The sequence below is a fragment of the Sorex araneus genome, chromosome 3 (genome assembly GCF_027595985.1).
Source record: "Sorex araneus isolate mSorAra2 chromosome 3, mSorAra2.pri, whole genome shotgun sequence".
Taxonomy (NCBI): domain Eukaryota; kingdom Metazoa; phylum Chordata; class Mammalia; order Eulipotyphla; family Soricidae; genus Sorex; species Sorex araneus.
The window spans coordinates 41,884,860-41,902,887 of NC_073304.1; the positions used below are offsets into that span (position 1 = coordinate 41,884,860).

At 41.7% G+C, this 18,028-nt stretch overlaps 1 protein-coding gene across 3 annotated transcripts in view; it reads left to right on the forward strand.

Annotated features, from left to right (window-relative positions):
* Positions 1–18,028, forward strand: part of ARMH4 (armadillo like helical domain containing 4) — a 148,580-nt gene that overhangs the window by 47,633 nt on the left and 82,919 nt on the right. For all 3 annotated transcript variants that reach the window (XM_055130206.1, XM_055130205.1, XM_055130207.1), the window contains exon 5: positions 12,331–12,585. In XM_055130206.1, coding sequence (XP_054986181.1) covers positions 12,331–12,585 — 255 coding nt within the window. The remainder of the gene's footprint in view (positions 1–12,330; positions 12,586–18,028) is intronic.

Here is an 18,028-nt window from a genome sequence, read left to right on the forward strand (position 1 = left end):
CCCATATGGTCCCCTGAGCACCGCCAGGGGTAATTCCTGAGTGCAGAGCCAGGAGTAACCCCTGTGCATCGCCGGGTGTGACCCAAAAACAAACAAAACACAAACACAGAATCTCAATCTATAAAGGATATTTTTAAAAAGGAAAATATTCTAGTTCTCATCAAATGGTTGATGAGACTAATAAAAAAAAAAAAGAAAGCTTCTTTAACTTTTATTTAGTATTATGGACTTATGGGAAGTGTGAGAATTAGTAAAAAATTCTTGAGAAATTTCTATGGATTAGCACTGGAGTTTTGAAAAAGCCATTGGGAAGGGCTGTGAAATAGTACAGTTGAGGTACATACCTACCACACACCAGACCTGAGTTTGACCCCAGGCACCACAGATGTAGTCCCTGGGATCCCTCAAGAACCACTCCCAGACAGTACCTCGTCCTCAGGCCTTTGCAATAGATCACTGATCTGGGTGGCTGAATAGCACCTGAACACTGCTTGGGAGCCCCCAAATCCTAAGTGTAGAGCTTAATAAGTAGTTGCAAAGTGAAAAACCCAGCATATCTACCACTGATATCTAAAAATAAAACCAGACGCATTCTTTTTTTTTTTTTTTTTTTTGCTTTTTGGGTCACACCTGGCAATGCACAGGGGTTACTTCTGGCTCTGCCCTCAGGAATCACCCCTGGCGGCGCTCAGGGGACCATATGGGATGCTGGGAATCAAACCCGGGTCGGCCACATGCAAGGCAAATGCCCTACCTGCTGTGCTATCACTCCAGCCCCCAAACCAGAAGCATTCTATTGCCCCTGAAGCCCCATTACACTCCATTATGCTCATCCTACTTTACTACAATATAGGTTTTCATCTATTTTTGTTCAATACTTATTTGTTCATTCCACAGGTGCATCTAATAAAAACATTCCACATCTAATATTTAATTAGATGAAAGGTTTTTTTGCTGGAACTCTTCTTTTGGCATATTTATGCTTGATGGTTTATATGTCTGTATAGTACATGTATTTTGCTAGCATTTTCAAACAAAATAAAATTATACTGAAGACATAAAACTTTTTGATCACTTGTATCACTTGTAATCCTGTTGATCTTCGATTTGCTCAATCGGGCTCCAGTAATATCTCCATTTGTCCCTGTCTCGTGCTAGTGTAGCCCAATGGTATCTGCTTGCTCCACGAACACAAAGAGCCTGAAACCATTTGCTCAGGGTTTTGATGAAGAAGTCTGACCATGTCGTAGGTGCGTGGCCACGTAGTCTTTTGACGTCCTGTGGAATCCAGTTGGTAACAGCTCTAGTCCAGTGGTCGTCTCTAAACCGAATTATGTGTCCGGCCCATCTGATTTTTGACACCTTGGCAAACGAGACAGCGTTCCTGATTCTTGATAGTCGATGGAGGTCAGAACTCCAGATTCCTTCTCTCACTTGATTGAAAGGTGATATTCAAAGCATAGCTCTTTCGATTCCTCTTTGGGATACTCGAATACAAGTTTTTGATCAAATATAAAATACGTGACTAGAGTATGCTCATTATTTTCGTGGCCATGTATATTTATAAAACTGACCATACACTACTCCACAAAATAATCTTTTTTTTTTCTTTTTGGGTCACACCCAGCGATGCATAGAGGTTACTCCTGGCTCTACACTCAGGAATTACTCCTGGCGGTGCTCAGGGGACCATATGGAATGCTGGGGATTGAACCCGGGTCGATGGCGTGCAAGGCAAACTCCCTACCTGCTGTACTATCATCATTCCAGCCCTTCCACAAAATAATCTTTTTTTTTTTTTTTTTGCTTTTTGGGTCACACCTGGCCACGCACAGGGGTTACTCCTGGATCTGCACTCAGGAATTACTCATGGCGGTGCTCAGGGGACTATATGGGATGCTGGGGATTGAACCTGGGTCAGCCGCATGCAAGGCAAACGCCCTACCCGCTGTGCTATCGCTCCAGCCCCTTCCAGAAAATAATCTTGAAAAATTTGAAATAATTGATAATATGCAGCCCATGTTCTCTGATGGTTATTTAATTAAGTTAGAAATTATTAAAAAAAATCCCAAACTTAAATAAAAACCTTTAAAATAATTTACATAGTAAAGAAAAAAATCCTAATAGAAAGTGAAATAATTTGAACTGAACCTAGAAAAATATTTTATTAAAACTTGTAAAATGAAGGTAAAAGAATATTTCAAGGGAAATACATGTTCTTTTATCTTCCATTCAAAATGAAGGAAGTGTGGGTCTGGAGCGATAGCACAGTAGGTAGGGCACTTGCTTTGCATGTGGGCGACCCGGGTTCGATTCCCAGCATCCCATGTGGTCCTCTGAGCAACTTCAGGAGTAATTACTGAGTGTGGAGCTAAGAGTAACCCCTGAGAATTTCTGGGTGTGACCCCAAAGTACTAAATAAGTAAATTTTTTTTAAAAATGAAGGAAGTGGTCAGCCAGGGAGATGCCACAAAAAACTGGAGTGCTTGTTTGAATGTGTGAGCTCCCTGCCTCCCTAGCACACAACCTCCATTCTGTATGTCCCTCCAGGTACTTCTGGGTGTGAGCCTTGTGGACCCAGCTGAGCCTGAGACTGCAAAGGACCCCCACAGGAGACAGAATGAATGAAGTACTAAAAATAGAACTTTTCATTACTCTAATTATTGTGTAATTTAAAAATAATGAAAATTATTTTATAGGAGTTGTAGAGATAGTACAGCCAGTAAACCGCTCGCCGTACATTGTGATCATCCCAGGTTTGAGTCCCAGTATCCCATATGTTCCCCTGAGCATCGCCAAGTGTTGCCCCAAAACAACAAAATATTATTTTATAGAATAATTGAATACCTTGATTAACTTTAGCACTGCACTGTAGCACTGCCGTCCCGTTGTTCATTGATTTGCTCGAGTAGGCACCAGTAATGTCTCCATTGTGAGACTTGTTGTTACTGCTTTTGGCATATGGGTAGCTTGCCAGGCTTTGCCGTGCGGGCGGGATACTCTTGGTAGCTTGCCGGGCTCTCCAAGAGGAACAATTGATTAACTTATTTTTATAAAATTTGTATGAAAGAGCAAAAGCCCAAGATATAGCCAAGGCACAGCTAAAGAAGTTAAACAGGAAGAGAGCACTTGCTTATAAGATATTAAGACTTAAAATGTTCTTACTAAAATTTTATAGTTTCAGGAAATGTGGTTGTGAACAGGGACCAGAATTACTATCAGGAATATCTAATATTTTTGAAATGTAGTGAAATTTTCTATATTCTAAGTAAATTTAACATTGCTCATTTGTGGCTATTACTCGTGCAAGACCTCTGGTGTTTTTCATCTCCTTCCAATTCTAGAGCGCCATCTGCTGGAATATTATTTTATAATATAAATCTGAGGTCATAAAATGTTTTGAAGCCAATCTGATCCCCAAGTTTAAAAAAAAAAAGTGGGGCAAAAAAAAGGAAAATAAAAGTGGTGCCATTTCTGTGTTTCAGTCACTCTTTAAGTATGGAAACAATTTTTCTACACGCTTTTATTTTATAGAGATGGTGATGGTCATTTCTTCAGGTGGGAAATAGGAGAAAGACTAATACACACTCTGTTTCTACTCAATAAAGTCACTCTGTTTCTTTGCGAATTTAATTATTATTGTTTTTTTGGGTTAGGCTGGGTCACACCCAGCAGTGAGCTCAGGGATCAATAACTCCTGGTGATTTTTGAGCGACCAGGGAGTTCTGAGGTTTGAACTGGAGTTGGCTGTGTGTAAGGCAAGCAGTTTTACGTCCTATACTATTTTTTTCTTTCTTTCTTTCTTTCTTTCTTTCTTTCTTTCTTTCTTTCTTTCTTTCTTTCTTTCTTTCTTTCTTTCTTTCTTTCTTTCTTTCTTTCTTTCTTTCTTTTTCTTTCTTTCCTTCCTCCTTCCTTCCTCCTTCCTTCCTTCCTTCCTTCCTTCCTTCCTTCCTTCCTTCCTTCCTTCCTTCCTTCCTTCCTTCCTTCCTTCCTTCCTTCCTTCCTTCCTTCCTCCCTCCCTCCCTTCCTTCCTTCCTCCCTCCCTCCCTCCCTTCCTTCTTTCTTTTCTTTCTTTCTTTCTTTCTTTCTTTCTTTCTTTCTTTCTTTCTTTCTTTCTTTCTTTCTTTCTTTCTTTCTTTCTTTCTTTCTTTCTTTCTTTCTTTCTTTCTTTCTTTTCTTTTTTGCTTTTTGAGTCACACCCGGCAATGCACAGGGGTTACTCCTGGCTCTGCACTCAGGAATTACTCCTGGCGGTGTGTGGGGGACCATATGGGATGCTAGGAACCAAACCCGGGTTGGCCGTGTGCAAGGTAAACACCCTGCCCGCTGTGCTATCACTCCAGCCCCTATCCTATACTATCTTAACTGGCTCTACTTATTTTATATTTTATTTGTATTTTGGGAGCATCTTGGGGCACACCTGGCAGTGCTCAGGAGTCACTCCTGGTAATTGTCAGGAGACCATGTGGTGAGAGGGTTTGAACTTGGGCCTTCCACATGCAAGGCATATGCTCCAAACCTTTTGATCTATCTCTGTGTCTCCTCAGATATATTATTATTATTTTTAATACTTATTATTATTTTTGATTTTTGGATCACACCCAGCAATGTTCAGGGGTTACTCTTGGCTCTGCACAGGGATCACTCCTGGCTGGGCACAGGAGCCCATATGGGATGCCCAGAATTGAACCCAGATTGACTACATGCAAGGCAAATACTTTACCCACTGTACTATGTTTCCGCCCCACCCTCAGATTTATTTATAAACTCTGTGTTTGTGTGTGTGTGTAGATCCTACCCAGAGATAAGTATAAGCTATACCAATGAGTTATGACTTCTTCCTTCAATTTTAATCTTCGTTGAGGAAATAAAAATGCCACAACAAGAAGAGATCTGGCATGGAATAGTAATAAATAAATTGGCAGAAGGGGCGGATTAATCTTGTTCTAAAGAGAAAGTGCAGGCTAGCTTCTGTTCCTCTCAACCAAGGACAGACAGATTATGTTGGGGTGGGGAAAAGGTCAATATAAGTTTCCTCATATTCCCACTGATGCAGTTACACATCTCTTTGAAGGGTACGCCTATGATGCATTAAATGCATTATTTGGGGAAGGCTAGCTTCTTACTTATCCTTATTTGTCCTCTGGAAATATTAAGAATAATAAACAGTGATGGAAATGCTATTAGAGAAACTAATTAGAGAAACCTTTGATAGGAATCAGTAAGAAGCCAGTGGCTTTTTGTCTCAGATTATTCAGGCCAGAAAAAATTTCTCTCACATCTTCTGTTGGTTTGCATGGAGTTTACCTGGCATCCTGTTCACTGTATAGAAACTCTGGGTTTTGTTTGTCTTTGACAGATGTGTTTATAATAAACAAAAAAAATCCAGGTCTGACATTGAATAATTTTCTTTTTGAGGATAGTTTGGGCCACACTCAGCAGTGCTTGCATGTCAGGCAAGCACTTAGCCCCTGTACTATCTCTTTGGCCCAACCAAAAAATTCTGTTTTTTTCCTTTAATTATTATTATTTTTTTATTATTGAATCACCATTAAATACATTTATAAGTTTTCATGTTTGAGTTTGAATCATGCAATGATCAAACACCCATCCCTCCACCAGTGCACATTCTCTACCACCAATGTCCCCAGCATACCCTCCTTCTCCCACTCTCCCCCTGCCTCCATGGCAGACAATTTCCCCCATACTCTCTACTTTTGGGCATTATGGTTGCAATACAGATACCAAGAGGTTACCGTGTTTGGTCCTTTATGTACTTTCAGCACACATCTCCCACCCCGAACGATTCCTTCAACCATCATTGACTCAGTGATTCCTTCTTTATTCCAGCTGCCTTCTTCCCAGCTCATGAGGCAGGCTTCTAACTATGGGGCAGTATTCCTGGCCCTTGTGTCTACTGTCCTTGGGTGTCTGTTTTATATTGTGCTATTTTCTTAAAATTCTGATTTTAAAAGACTCGTATGAAGCACTACTTTGACATTAGAGTCCCCAGTGCAGTTGTATCACCAACTCATTAGCCTGTAAGTAGCACTTGCTTTCCATGTAGCCAGCATGTAAGTTTGGTAGAAAATGTCTGTAAATTTTGAGATTTTCAGTAGAAAAGCCCCATATAAATCCAGAGTATTGTTACAGCTGATGAAGAAGTAGCTTAGAGATTCTGTCAGAGGTTAGCAGACAGAAGAAATTGGCTTAGAAAGGGCACTAGACACATTCCCTCCCTCTCCTCCCACACCCGCCACTGGCTAAGGCCATTTCTCTGTTTATGACTTTATTTAAAATTTAAGCTCTGCAAGAAAGCCTCTTTAACAAATGATGCTGGCATAACTGGACAATCACATGCAAGAAAATGGGCTTAGACCTCGACCTAACACCATGCACAAAAATCAGATCAAAATGGATTAAAGACCTCAACATCAGACCACAATCCATAAGTTACATTGACGACAAGGTCAGTGAAACCCTCCACGATATTAAGGCTAACAGTATCTTCAAAGATGACATGCCACTGACAAACTAGGTGGAAACAGAGACAAACAAATGGGACTATACTAAACTAAGAAGCTTCTGCACCATAAAAGATATGGTGACCAAAATACAAAGACTATCTACAGAATGGGAAAGAATATTCACCCAATACCCATCTGATAAGGGGTTGATATCAAGGATATACAAGGCACTGGTTGGAATCTGCAAGAAGAAAACATCCAACCCCATCAAAAAATAAGGCGATGAAATGAACAGAAACTTTCTCAAGGAAGAAATACGAATGGCAAAAAGACACATGAAAAAATGCTCTTCATCATTAATCATTAGAGAGATACAGATAAAAACAACTGTGAGATACCATCTCACACCACAGAGACTGGCCCACATCCAAAAGAACAAAAGCAACCACTGTTGGTATGGATGTGGGGAGAAAGGGACTCTACTACACTGCTGGTGGGAATGCCGACTGGTTCAGCCCTTTTGGAAAACAGTATGGACGCTTCTCAAAAAATTAGAAATTGAGCTCCCATTTGACCCAGCAGTACCACTCCTGGGAATATATCCCAGAGAAGCAAAAAAAGTGTAGTTGACATGACATCTGCACTCGAATGTTCATTACAGCACTGTTTACAATAGCCAGAATCTGAAAAAAACCTGAGTGCCCAAGAACAGTTGACTGGTTAAAGAAACTTTGGCACATCTACACAATGGAATACTATGCAGCTGTTAGAAAAGATGAAGTCATGACCTTTGCATATAAATGGATCAACATGGAAAGAAATGCTAAGTGAAATGAGTCAAAAAGAGAGAGACAGACATAGAAAGATTGCACTCATCTGTGGAATATAAAGTAACAGAATGGGAGACTAGGACCCAAGAATAGTAGAGATAAGTACCAGGAGGTTGGCTCCATGGCTTGGAAGCTGGCCTCATGTGCAGCTCAGATAGAGAAGGGAACACTAGGTAAAGTGTGGTTTGAGGACCCACTGGGGATGGGAGATGCTTGCTGAAAGTAGACTATAGATCAAACATGATGGTCACTCAATCCCTCTATTGCAAACCACAGCATCCAAAAGGAGAGAACAAAAGGGAATGCCCTGCCACAGAGATGGGGTAGGGGGTGGGGTAGGAGGGATACTGGGATCGTTGGTGGTGGAGAATGGGCACTGGTGGAGGGATGGGTACTTGAGCATTGTATGACTGAAACATAAGCATGAAAAATTGTAAGTCTGTAACTGTACCTCATGGTGATTTACTAATAAAAAATTTAAAAAAATTTAAGCTCTGGACACACTACTTAATATCACTCATCATCTCTTAGGCGTGTAGCACTTTTTTTTTTTTTGGTAGGAAGTTTGGCATCCCATCCAGTGGTGCTCAGGGCTTACTCCTGACTCTGTGCTTTGCTAAGGATCACTCCTAGTAGTGCTTAGGGGACCATATGTAGTTCTTGGGGATCGAACCAAGGTTGGACATCTGTAAGGCAAATGCCCTTCCCACTGTATTATCTCTCTAGCCTCCATGTTAGTGTTTTTGTTGGGTACAGGTGTCAGAATTCTTGAGAGTTGGTATATTAGCCAGTGACCTGAGTAAGGCAGTCATGTAAAAATTCCCTAGCAACATGGCAGAGCACCCAGGCAGAGCCCAGCTCTGCAGTGAGACACCTGGAGCAGACATTGGGTCTGCATGAGAGAAAGCGAGTGTCTTATAACTGCAGCATGTGTTGGAAGTGGGAACATCACTGAGGGGTGAGAGGAAAGGAAAGGCACATTCCTTTGCTTGCTATATTATTTGGCGTTATGAAGAGGCATAGCCACTGCACAATCTATTTTCAGTTCAATTCAGATATTGCTCTTTATCTTTTAGCTCCCATTTTTTTTTTTGCCTTTTGGGTCACATCCGATGATGCACAGGGGTCACTCCTGGCTCTGCACTCAGGAATTACCCCTCGTGGTGCTCAGGGGACCATATGGGATGTTGGGAATCGAACCCAGGTCGGCCATGTGCATGGCAAACGCCCTACCCACTATGCTATCGCTCCAGCCCCATTAGTTCCCATTTTTTAGTAAGGCCTGATATTCCTTCCCAACTCATATCATCTATGTCATCAGAGCACCACCTTAAAAGTTGCTTTCTCCATCTGCCCACCTCTTTCTAGTAAGAGGACTCCCTGTTTTAAAAAATTCTTTTTTTTTTATTTTATAAGTTAGTTCTGTTATAAGTGTACAGGCAGAGCCTAGCAAGCTACCCATGGCATATTTGATATGCCAAAAACAGTAATGATAGGTCTCATTCCCTGACCCTGGAAGAGCCTCCAATCATTGGTAAAGACGAGTGAGGAGAGGCTGCTAAAATCTCAGGGCTGGGAGGAGTACAGATGTTACTGGTGCCTGCTAAAATAGATTGACGAACAACGGGATGAAGTGATAGAGTGATAAGTTAGTTCACAATATTTGATTACATTTAATATTCAAACACCAATCCCACCACTATTACACCTTCCCATCACCAAATTCAGGATGTTTCCATCCCAAGCCCTAATCCCTGTCCCAAAGCACAACCAAAAGAGTATATTTTGTATTGTCTGTTATGAAGAACTGCTGAACATGCTTACAAAAAAGTGTTTGTTCATATAGGAAACAGAGTGAAGATTGTTCTATTTTGGCAGAAGCCATTAAGACATTCTATAGGATATCACTAACCTGTTATTAAAGTTTGGGTGATCTGAGCTTTGTATCTATCTATCTAAAATATATATATATATGCATATGTATATATTTCCCTCTATGATTTGTTGCCTACTGTCTGAACCCCACCAAATATGGTATGGTAATTATGGAGGAAGGCTAGAGAGTGGAGGTCTCCATGTTTGTCTAAAGCACTGTCCTTGGATTTTGAATTAGCCTCTTGCTACAGAGAGTAAGGGTCCTTGCTCTGCATGCAGCAAACCCAGGCTCAATCCCCAGCATCATATATGGTTCCTTGAGCCCACCAAGATTGATTCCCGAAGGCTGGAGCAGTAGGACAGCGAGGCAGGGCACGTGTCTTGCATGCCGCCAACTCAGGTTTGATTTCCTGAGTCCTGCCAGGAATGATCTCTGAGTGCAGAGCCAGAAGTAAGTCCTGAGCACTGCTGGGCGTGACCCCCAAACAAAAAGCAAACGAAAAAGAGGAATGATTCCTGAGTGCAGAGCCAGGAGTGAGTCCTGAGCACCATAGGGTGTGGCCTGGAAACAAAATAACAGAAAAATTGAATAAGTCTCCAAATTGTGCCCCTGCTTAGTCCTTTGCTCTGCTAAGGCCTGTTCTCACCCTTTCCCCAGCTGATCAGGCCTGACTCCGACTCTCCATCTCGTTTCCTCCCAGCCCGCTCAGACCAATCTACTTGCCGTTCTCCCAACACCCAGTTGCACCTCTGCTGAAGCATGTGCCCTTGCTGTTCTCTCTCTCCTCCCCCATCAGGAATGCTCTTCTTGTAGAAACTATCTCAGTCAAACATGAGTGTTCACGCTTTTGAATGAGCTCCATTCATATTTTTCATATTGAAAAAAAAAGCTTTCCTTGATTTCCCTATCTGAAATAGCAGTGCCTGGCATTTTCCATCTTCTTGCCAATTTAATATTTAACTTTTATTTATTTTTTTGGTTCTGGGGCCACACCTGACTGCACTTAGGGATTACTCTTGGCAGGGCTTGCGTGACCAAATGGAATATCGGAGATTGAACTTGGATCTGCTGCATGTATGCAAGGCAAGCGCCCTTGCATGTCACTGTTACTCCAGGCCTTCTTCTCACCAGTTTTAATCAGGGACTAATGTGTCTGATGGCTCATCAGCTGCGTAGTTCCTTGTTGTATCTTCTTGAGTAGCTGATCAGCTCCACGAAGACAGATCTCTCTCAGCCTGAGGGTTCTATCCCTTGCACCCAAACGAAGTGCTTGAAACATATTTGTTAAATATTGGGAATAGTGGGGTTTGAGCGATAGCACAGCAGGTAGGGCGTTTGCCTTGCATGTGACCAACCCAGGTTTGATTTCTTCGCCCCTCTTGGAGAGCCTGGCAAGCTATTGAGAGTATCTTGCCCACATGGCAGAGCCTGGCAAGCTACCTGTGGCACATTCCATATGCCAAAAAATAGTAAGACCAAGTCTTACAATAGAGATGTTACTGGTGCCCGCTCGAGCAAATAGATGATACAGTGATACAGTGATTGGGAATAGTGACAATTATGAGGCTTTACAAAGTTAACAGACACCTACAAATGGAGGTATTTCAATTTAATATTTTGGGGAAGGCACAGCCACTAGTGCTCAGGTGCTTTTCCTGGCTCACTGCTTGAGGGACCATGTGGAACTGGTGCTGGGTACTGATCCCCGGCCTCCTGCATACAAAGCATCTGCTCCAGCCCGGTGAACTAGCTCTCTGGCTCGGAGGTAATATATATATATATATATATATATATAATATATATATATATATATTTAAAAGAAAACACAGCTCTACATGATAGTTGAAAAGAGATGTGTGTTTAAAAAAATTGGTCTAGAAGCAGAATAGAAGAGCCTAAATTTGTGGGTGGCTTTAATCTCCCCCTCCTCTCTCTCCATCTGGGGAGACCCCTGTGTAGGAAGTGCTGGGATATGCCACCAGGGAACCATCTTTCAGTGGCTCTAGGGTGTGCCCACGGGATGGGACAGTGGGGGCCTCAGAGCTTTCCCTGAGAATTTAAACTGGTGAAACTTGAGAACATGAGAAATCTCAGTTCCTTCCACCAGTTCCATTCAAAGCAGTGAGAATGAAAAGTTGTAGATTTAACTCTTTATGCTGCTGAGAGTAATATTGATATTTATTTGTCATGCGTAGCTTTTCTGATTACCAGGAGCAATTTTCAGTTGCATTTCTGACTCATCGACACCTTATTTCCTGATCCTCTTAGCGTGGTATTAAGAAGGTGATGCCATTGCTTCCAGATTCTTTGATCAATCCTGGGTAAAGGGATCATCCTGGGAGTGGATTTATTTTTCACTTAACACTATTGTGAGTTCTACTTGCTGATGTGGACACATAGTAGGAAGCCAATTGTACTCGAATACTATATTCTCTTATCCAGTGTTATGAAAGAGATAGGGGAAATCCTATTACGTTCTGCTCATTTTCAGTATGCCATCTAATGACCTTCAGATAACAGGGCTTAAAAAAAATTTAGTATCATCCCTGTACATATAAATTGGTCTTTTTTTTTTTTGCTTTATGACACTTTATTTTCAGTTAACAGGTTTTGACACATACAAACGTGAACATATATAACTTTTTGGTCTTTATGATCTGGTACAAAGATGGGGACATATAAATCTGACTTTAATAAAAATGTATGTTATCTATATTTTGACTCCACACCAGCCTGATGCATAATACATATCATTTGTAACTGTGGCTCCCTACTCTTACAAAACTCAAACTTTACTGTCCAACTTTGGCAGTAAAATTTGTTTAAATAGATCTAACCTATTTTGTAGGCTTTGGTTATTTTATGTATTTAACTAATTAAAGTAAATTAATTTTTATTTTGTTGTTTTTTTGACTTCTAATTTTATTTAATTTTTCTTAAATATTTTTTCGTTCATTTTTACTAAGGTACTATGACTTATGACACTGTCAGTGATAGTTTCATGCACACCTTGTTCCAACATGTTTGGGTTATTTAAGAAGTTTATTTGCTTGTAAATTAAAGTTATTTAAATGGTTGAAAAAAAAGAAGTTTATTTGTTTGCACATACTCTATTCCTTCCTGCATTTCTTTGACTTTTTTGTTGTTGTCTGTTTAGAGGGAGAAGATGAGGATGAAGAGGATGAGGAGGAGGAGGATGAAGATGAGGAAGATGAGGAGGACGATGAGGAAGATAAAGATGCAGACTCCCTGGATGAGGGCCTGGACAGTGATGGGGAGTTGCCTGGTTTCACGCTTCCCGGTCTTACCTCTGAGGAACCCAGCCTCGAGCAGAGACATGCCAGCCCAGTGGAGGGAATCACTTACCAGATGCCGGACAGCCTCCAGTGGGAGCAGCAGAATCAGGGACTGGGTAAGTCCTGCCTGCTACCCTTTCCTCCTCTTCTCCTTCACCGTTGCTACAGGGAAGATTTCTTTTATTGGCATTGATTATGGAGCAAAGTGGATTTTCTCTTTTGGGAATGAGTGACTCACTGGGGAAAATATTATTCCTTTGTTTTTTTACTCTGTGTGCTTTGGGGCCACGCCTAGCTGTGCTTCTGGAGTACTTTTTGCTCTGTGCTCGGAGGCTATTCCTGGTAGTGCAAAAGGATCCATGTCGTACGAGGGATTGAATTTGGACCTCCTGAAGGTGAAATATACATTCTTTTGAACTATCTCCCTTGCTCCAGGTTCATACTCTGAAGCAGTCAGTGGGATCCAGAAAGTTTCCAAATGCTGTTTAGGAATATGCTATCTGCTTTGTGGAAGCAATGCCACCTTTCCTTCCCAGCTGGATGGGGATTGGAGGGTCTGGAATGTGAACATGTGTTCATGGCAAAGCAGACATGCCACTAGTGAGCTGATAAGAGCAGAGCCCATTTCTTATACATTTCCGTGTAGGGTAGGTGAACACTATAACACTTGTAAAACTAGAAGGGAAGAACAGAAATAGCTAAGGGCGCCATTCGGATGAGCTTGACGTGTGTCAAGTTGGAGGCTCTGCGAAGAGTAGATGGCTTGGAGGTGAAGGACACAACACCAGAGGAAGAAGTCACACGGAGACTTCAGAGAAGTGAAAGAAATGAGCCAGGTAAATGGTTTGGCAAAGGAAATAGTAAAGGCCCTAGGGGAGAGCTTAGCAGATGAGCTGCCAGAGGTAAACATATCATGAAGAGATGCAGATATTTACAGATTTTTTGGTGTGTTTTGTTTTGTTTTCAGTTTAGTTTGGGGGTCACACCTAGAGTTGCTTAGGGCCTATTCCTGGCTTAGTAATTGGGCGTCAGTCCTGCATGTGGTTCAGGGGATTGAACCTTGAGAATCTTTTAATGTGTCCTTTGTGAAAACTGTTTTGGTTATAGTGTAGTGAAAAAATGAGGGAAAGAATTTGGGATTGAAGAGAGAAAAAGACCCTCGATGAGACCAGTGAAGTTGTCTCTGTGAGAAATGAAAGCCTGATATAAGGCAGAAGTCCTAGGCTGGAGAAATCAGAACTAATGTGAGAGCAGGTCATATCCTAGAGACTAATATTGGAGCTGGGGAAAACTAGAGAGTATTGAGGGCGTTTCCTTGGCTTTGGATGAAGAAGGGAGAGCAATCCAATCTCTTCAAGATGGGATGAAGAGGAGCAAGTTTGGTGCATTGGGAAGATGATGAGTTAGTCCTAAGCAGGTTGAATTTGAAGAGGCAGAGGGATGCTCAGGAATGATTCAAGAAAGAAATCTGGGCTACGTGAGAATTCTGGGTTGATAAAGTTATAACATAAACATTGTCATGGAAACATGGGATTTCCTGTGGATGACCTTCTGCTGGGTGAGCAGAGAGTAGCAGTAATGTGTATGCAGCATTTGCTGAATTATTTTCTCAACAAATTCAGCATGAAATCAGGCAGTAATTATTTTGAAAGCATATCATTGAAACTGATCAAAGATTCTGAAGCTATTAAAATTTCATATGTGAATAGAAAACAAAATAATGTAAACACTACTTATGAATCCATGAATATATATGTAGTCTGAAACAACTATCATTCTACATGAATAGCAAAATAAAAGCACAAAATAGGAGGACAGGTTTTTTATTTTGGGGCCACACCTGGCAGTTTACAGGGCTTGTTCCTGGCTCTGCACTCAGGGATCACTTCAGGGTGGGACTCAGGAGGCCATACTGGGACTCAAATCTGAGTTGACTGTGTACAAGACAGGCACTCTACTTGCTGTACTATATCTCTCCAACTACACAACGATTTTTTTCTTTTTACAAAGCAAGCTAAAAATAAAAATTAGCTTCAGCAGCTCAAGTTAATTCTGGTGGCAATTTTAAAATATGAAAGTATTATGTCAGCTAACTAACCCTTTTAGTATAGGTTGGATGAATATTCAGGGACTCTGGCATTTTATGAGAGAGGGAAGAGACAGAAGGGGTTGCATCTGTACTGGGAATGGAGGTCATATGACATCCAGTACTGGTTGTAGCCAAGGAAACCAATTTTTCTTCCTGATGAAACTGACTTGCCATTTATGAACAATTACAAGCAATTGGAGTGGCCTTAGATATTAGAAAAATGTGGAGAGGCTACAGCTTAAGGCTACAGTTACCATATGGTAGTAGCTTTACCATACTACATTTTCTACTGAATGGGAATCAAATTTTTAGCCAATCACTTTATTAAACTCTAAGGACTGTACAATACCCTGCCTTCACTTGAAGTATATAATTCAGTGACTTTTGACAGTCGTGTACTCCCACGCAGCTCTCTCACAATCAAATTATAGAATATTTTCAGGAGCAAGAGTGATAGTACAGCAGGTAGGGCTCTTGCCTTACATGCAACTGACGTGGGTTGAATCACAGCACTCCCCATGGTGCCCCAAGCGCCTTGTGAGGAACAGAGCCAGGAGTAAGACCTGAGCTTTGCTGGGTATGGCCTTTCAATAAAACAAACCCAAACCCAAACCAAACAAGACACCAGACACTATTTCCACCCCTCCCTCTCCACACAGCATCAGTGCTTCACATGCTCTTTGTGGTCTCCTGTCCTTGGGCTTCAGCTCTAGGCAACCTCAGCTACATTTTCTAAGTTTATATCATAGAATTATAATGTGTGTACTTTCTTTGTGCCTCACTTCTTTCATTAGCATAATTTGAGACTCGGTTCCTTCATGCGTGAGGCTCGTCCGAACGTGTGGAGAGGGACCTTGAGCATGGTTGTGGCTAGGCTCTGAGGTCTTCAGCTGCTGAGAGCTCTGCTTGGGGTGGGGAGGGAAGCTGGAGCCCATCCCCTCCAAGGAGGCCCCGGGGAAGATAGCCAGGCGCGTGGGTAAGAGACTCTCTGCCAAGAGAGTCTGCAAGAGACTCTCAGCAGAGGAACCCAGGTATGTGGGACCCGCCGGGGCTGAGACCTCCAAGCCTGCTCGGATCAGGACTGGGCCTCCTCTGCCCAGATTTCCCATTTCTTAGTAGCTAGGCGGTCACACCCAGGGACTGCCCCTGGCGCCATTTAATCCTGTCAATGACCAGCATCCAGAGACTTAAAAGCAAGCTCCCGAAAAAGCGGCCGAGTGCGACATCTTATAGCCTACTTCTCCCTCTGGGAGAACCTGGCAAATACTGGGAGTTTCCTGCCCACATGGGAGAGCCTAGCAATGTCCTCATGGTGTATTAATATGCCAAAACCAGTAACAAGCTGGGTCTCATTCCTCTGACCCTGAAAGAGCCTCCAGTATGGCATCGTTGGAAGGACGAGTTGAGAGAGGCATCTAAAATCTCAGGACTTGGACGAATGGAGACGTTACTGAGACCGCTCAAGAAATTCGACGATCAACGGGATGATGATGATGATGATGATGATGATGATGATGATGATGATGATGATGATGAATTTGAGACTCAATCATGGTATCTGAGGCAGGATTTCTTCCGTTTATATAAAGTTAGAGAGGATTCCATTGTATAGCTCTTCCACATTTTCTATCTCTAGTTGAACACTTGGGTTGTTTCAGTAATAGTCAAGGTTTTAGGACATATTTGTTGTTCCTGTTATCATTCTGTCTTGTCTCCTTGTTCCAGTATAAGAATTCTCTCCACCTCTCACTTCCCTTCCCTTTGCTTTTGTTGTAACTGGTGGCTGCATGTTTAGTTGCTGTGCTTGCACAGAATTGATTGTGGTGTCAATCAGACACTTTGTTTGGACCACTGATGTTATGCTTGGCTCCTGGGATATTGCCAGGGATTGAACTTGCAGGCTCTGCTGGCAAGGCAGGCGCTCTGTGCAGGGGTGGCTTTGGCCCCTGTAGTTATTTTTGCTGGGAGTAGTCTGATTTAACTTCATTTTAATTGGCACCTTCTTCATTCCCATTTTTGTGTGAGTTATTTTATTTATAGATAATTAAATTCTATTTTACAGTTTGAATAGTATTCGACAGCAAATGTTAAAACCCATATAAACCTTAAAAATGAACAGATTGAAGTGGGTAGTTGGGATTGGCTAAAAATAATGCAAGCCCTGAATAGATTATAGTCTCATTTCCTGTGAAGTAGCAAGAACAGAAAGCTGTAGATACATGACCTCAAAAAATTTTCAACTTCTGTTTTCTGTATTGTCACATATATTTTGCTTTTAAAGTTTGGAGAGACAGAGTTCAGTTCTCTGATCTCACAGCTGAGATGTGCAGTTAGGGAATGAATTGTGTGTCGAGATAGAATCAGAAATTAAAATTCCATTTTGAAGTTGAAGAGATTATAAAATGTTAAAAGCATATGTAGGGAGCTATTTACTCCAAAATGTAGAATCAATTTCTTCTCTGATCTAACAAGTTCATTATTAAATTTACTGGCAAGAGCCTGTACAAACAATGACATTAAGACCCACATTCTTCTTATTTTGTTATGATAACTTGTGAAATTACCTTTTAAATTTTTATTTATTATTATTTGGGGATGGTAGGGATGTTCCCCAAAGATCCCAGAACCAGTCTTGGCAATTCTCTATGAACTGGGCTGCAGTTAAACATGAGGGCCCAAAGATGCACTGCTGCTCAGGCCCTGTGTGCCAGGAACCATCAGAGTCACTGCAGTGGGGCTTGGGAATCTCCAGTGCTGCACCTAGCCATGGGGTACCAGGAGACCATGGGGTACCAGGGTTGGAAACTGAGTCTGGTGCACGACTAGGCATGCACTCTCTTGATGTACCATCTCTGACATTGAAATTAACTTTATTTAAGTATAAAATTAATATTACCAAAGACTCTGTATTCCATCCTTGGTATCATAGCAAAAAACAAGTATCACTACATTTGAGGCTGAGAGCTGCACCAACGATCTGAACTCCTCAGGTTGGTGCCTAATCTTCACCTTCCTTGGGCCGGCCCTCCCTGACACATACCGATTAAAATAAACGCATTTTTGGTTTGTTTTAAAAGCAAAAAACTAAAAATAATAAGAGATGCAAACAAGCCATGCCAATTTGCCCCAGTGTTGGCGTGGAAACGAGTAGCCAGTGCTTCCAGGCTGAGCTAGCCCAGCGTCCGCTTGCAAAGCTAGCTGCCGCCCCAGCTAGGACGGCCTCATTGAGCTGTGGCTTTCTTGATATACAGGGCAAGATTGGGTTCACACCATGAGAACATCTGAGACAGAACCACTAAGCACAGGTTAAACAAACAAACAAAGAAAAAATATCTAAAGAGTAAAGAGACACCTTTTATGTCATTAAATAAAAGTATCTCAGTATTTTCTTTCAAAACAAGAAGTGCAGAGCTAAAGCATCTGGGGCAGATAACTCAGTAGCATAACTATCATTAGTGGTCCAAGTTCTT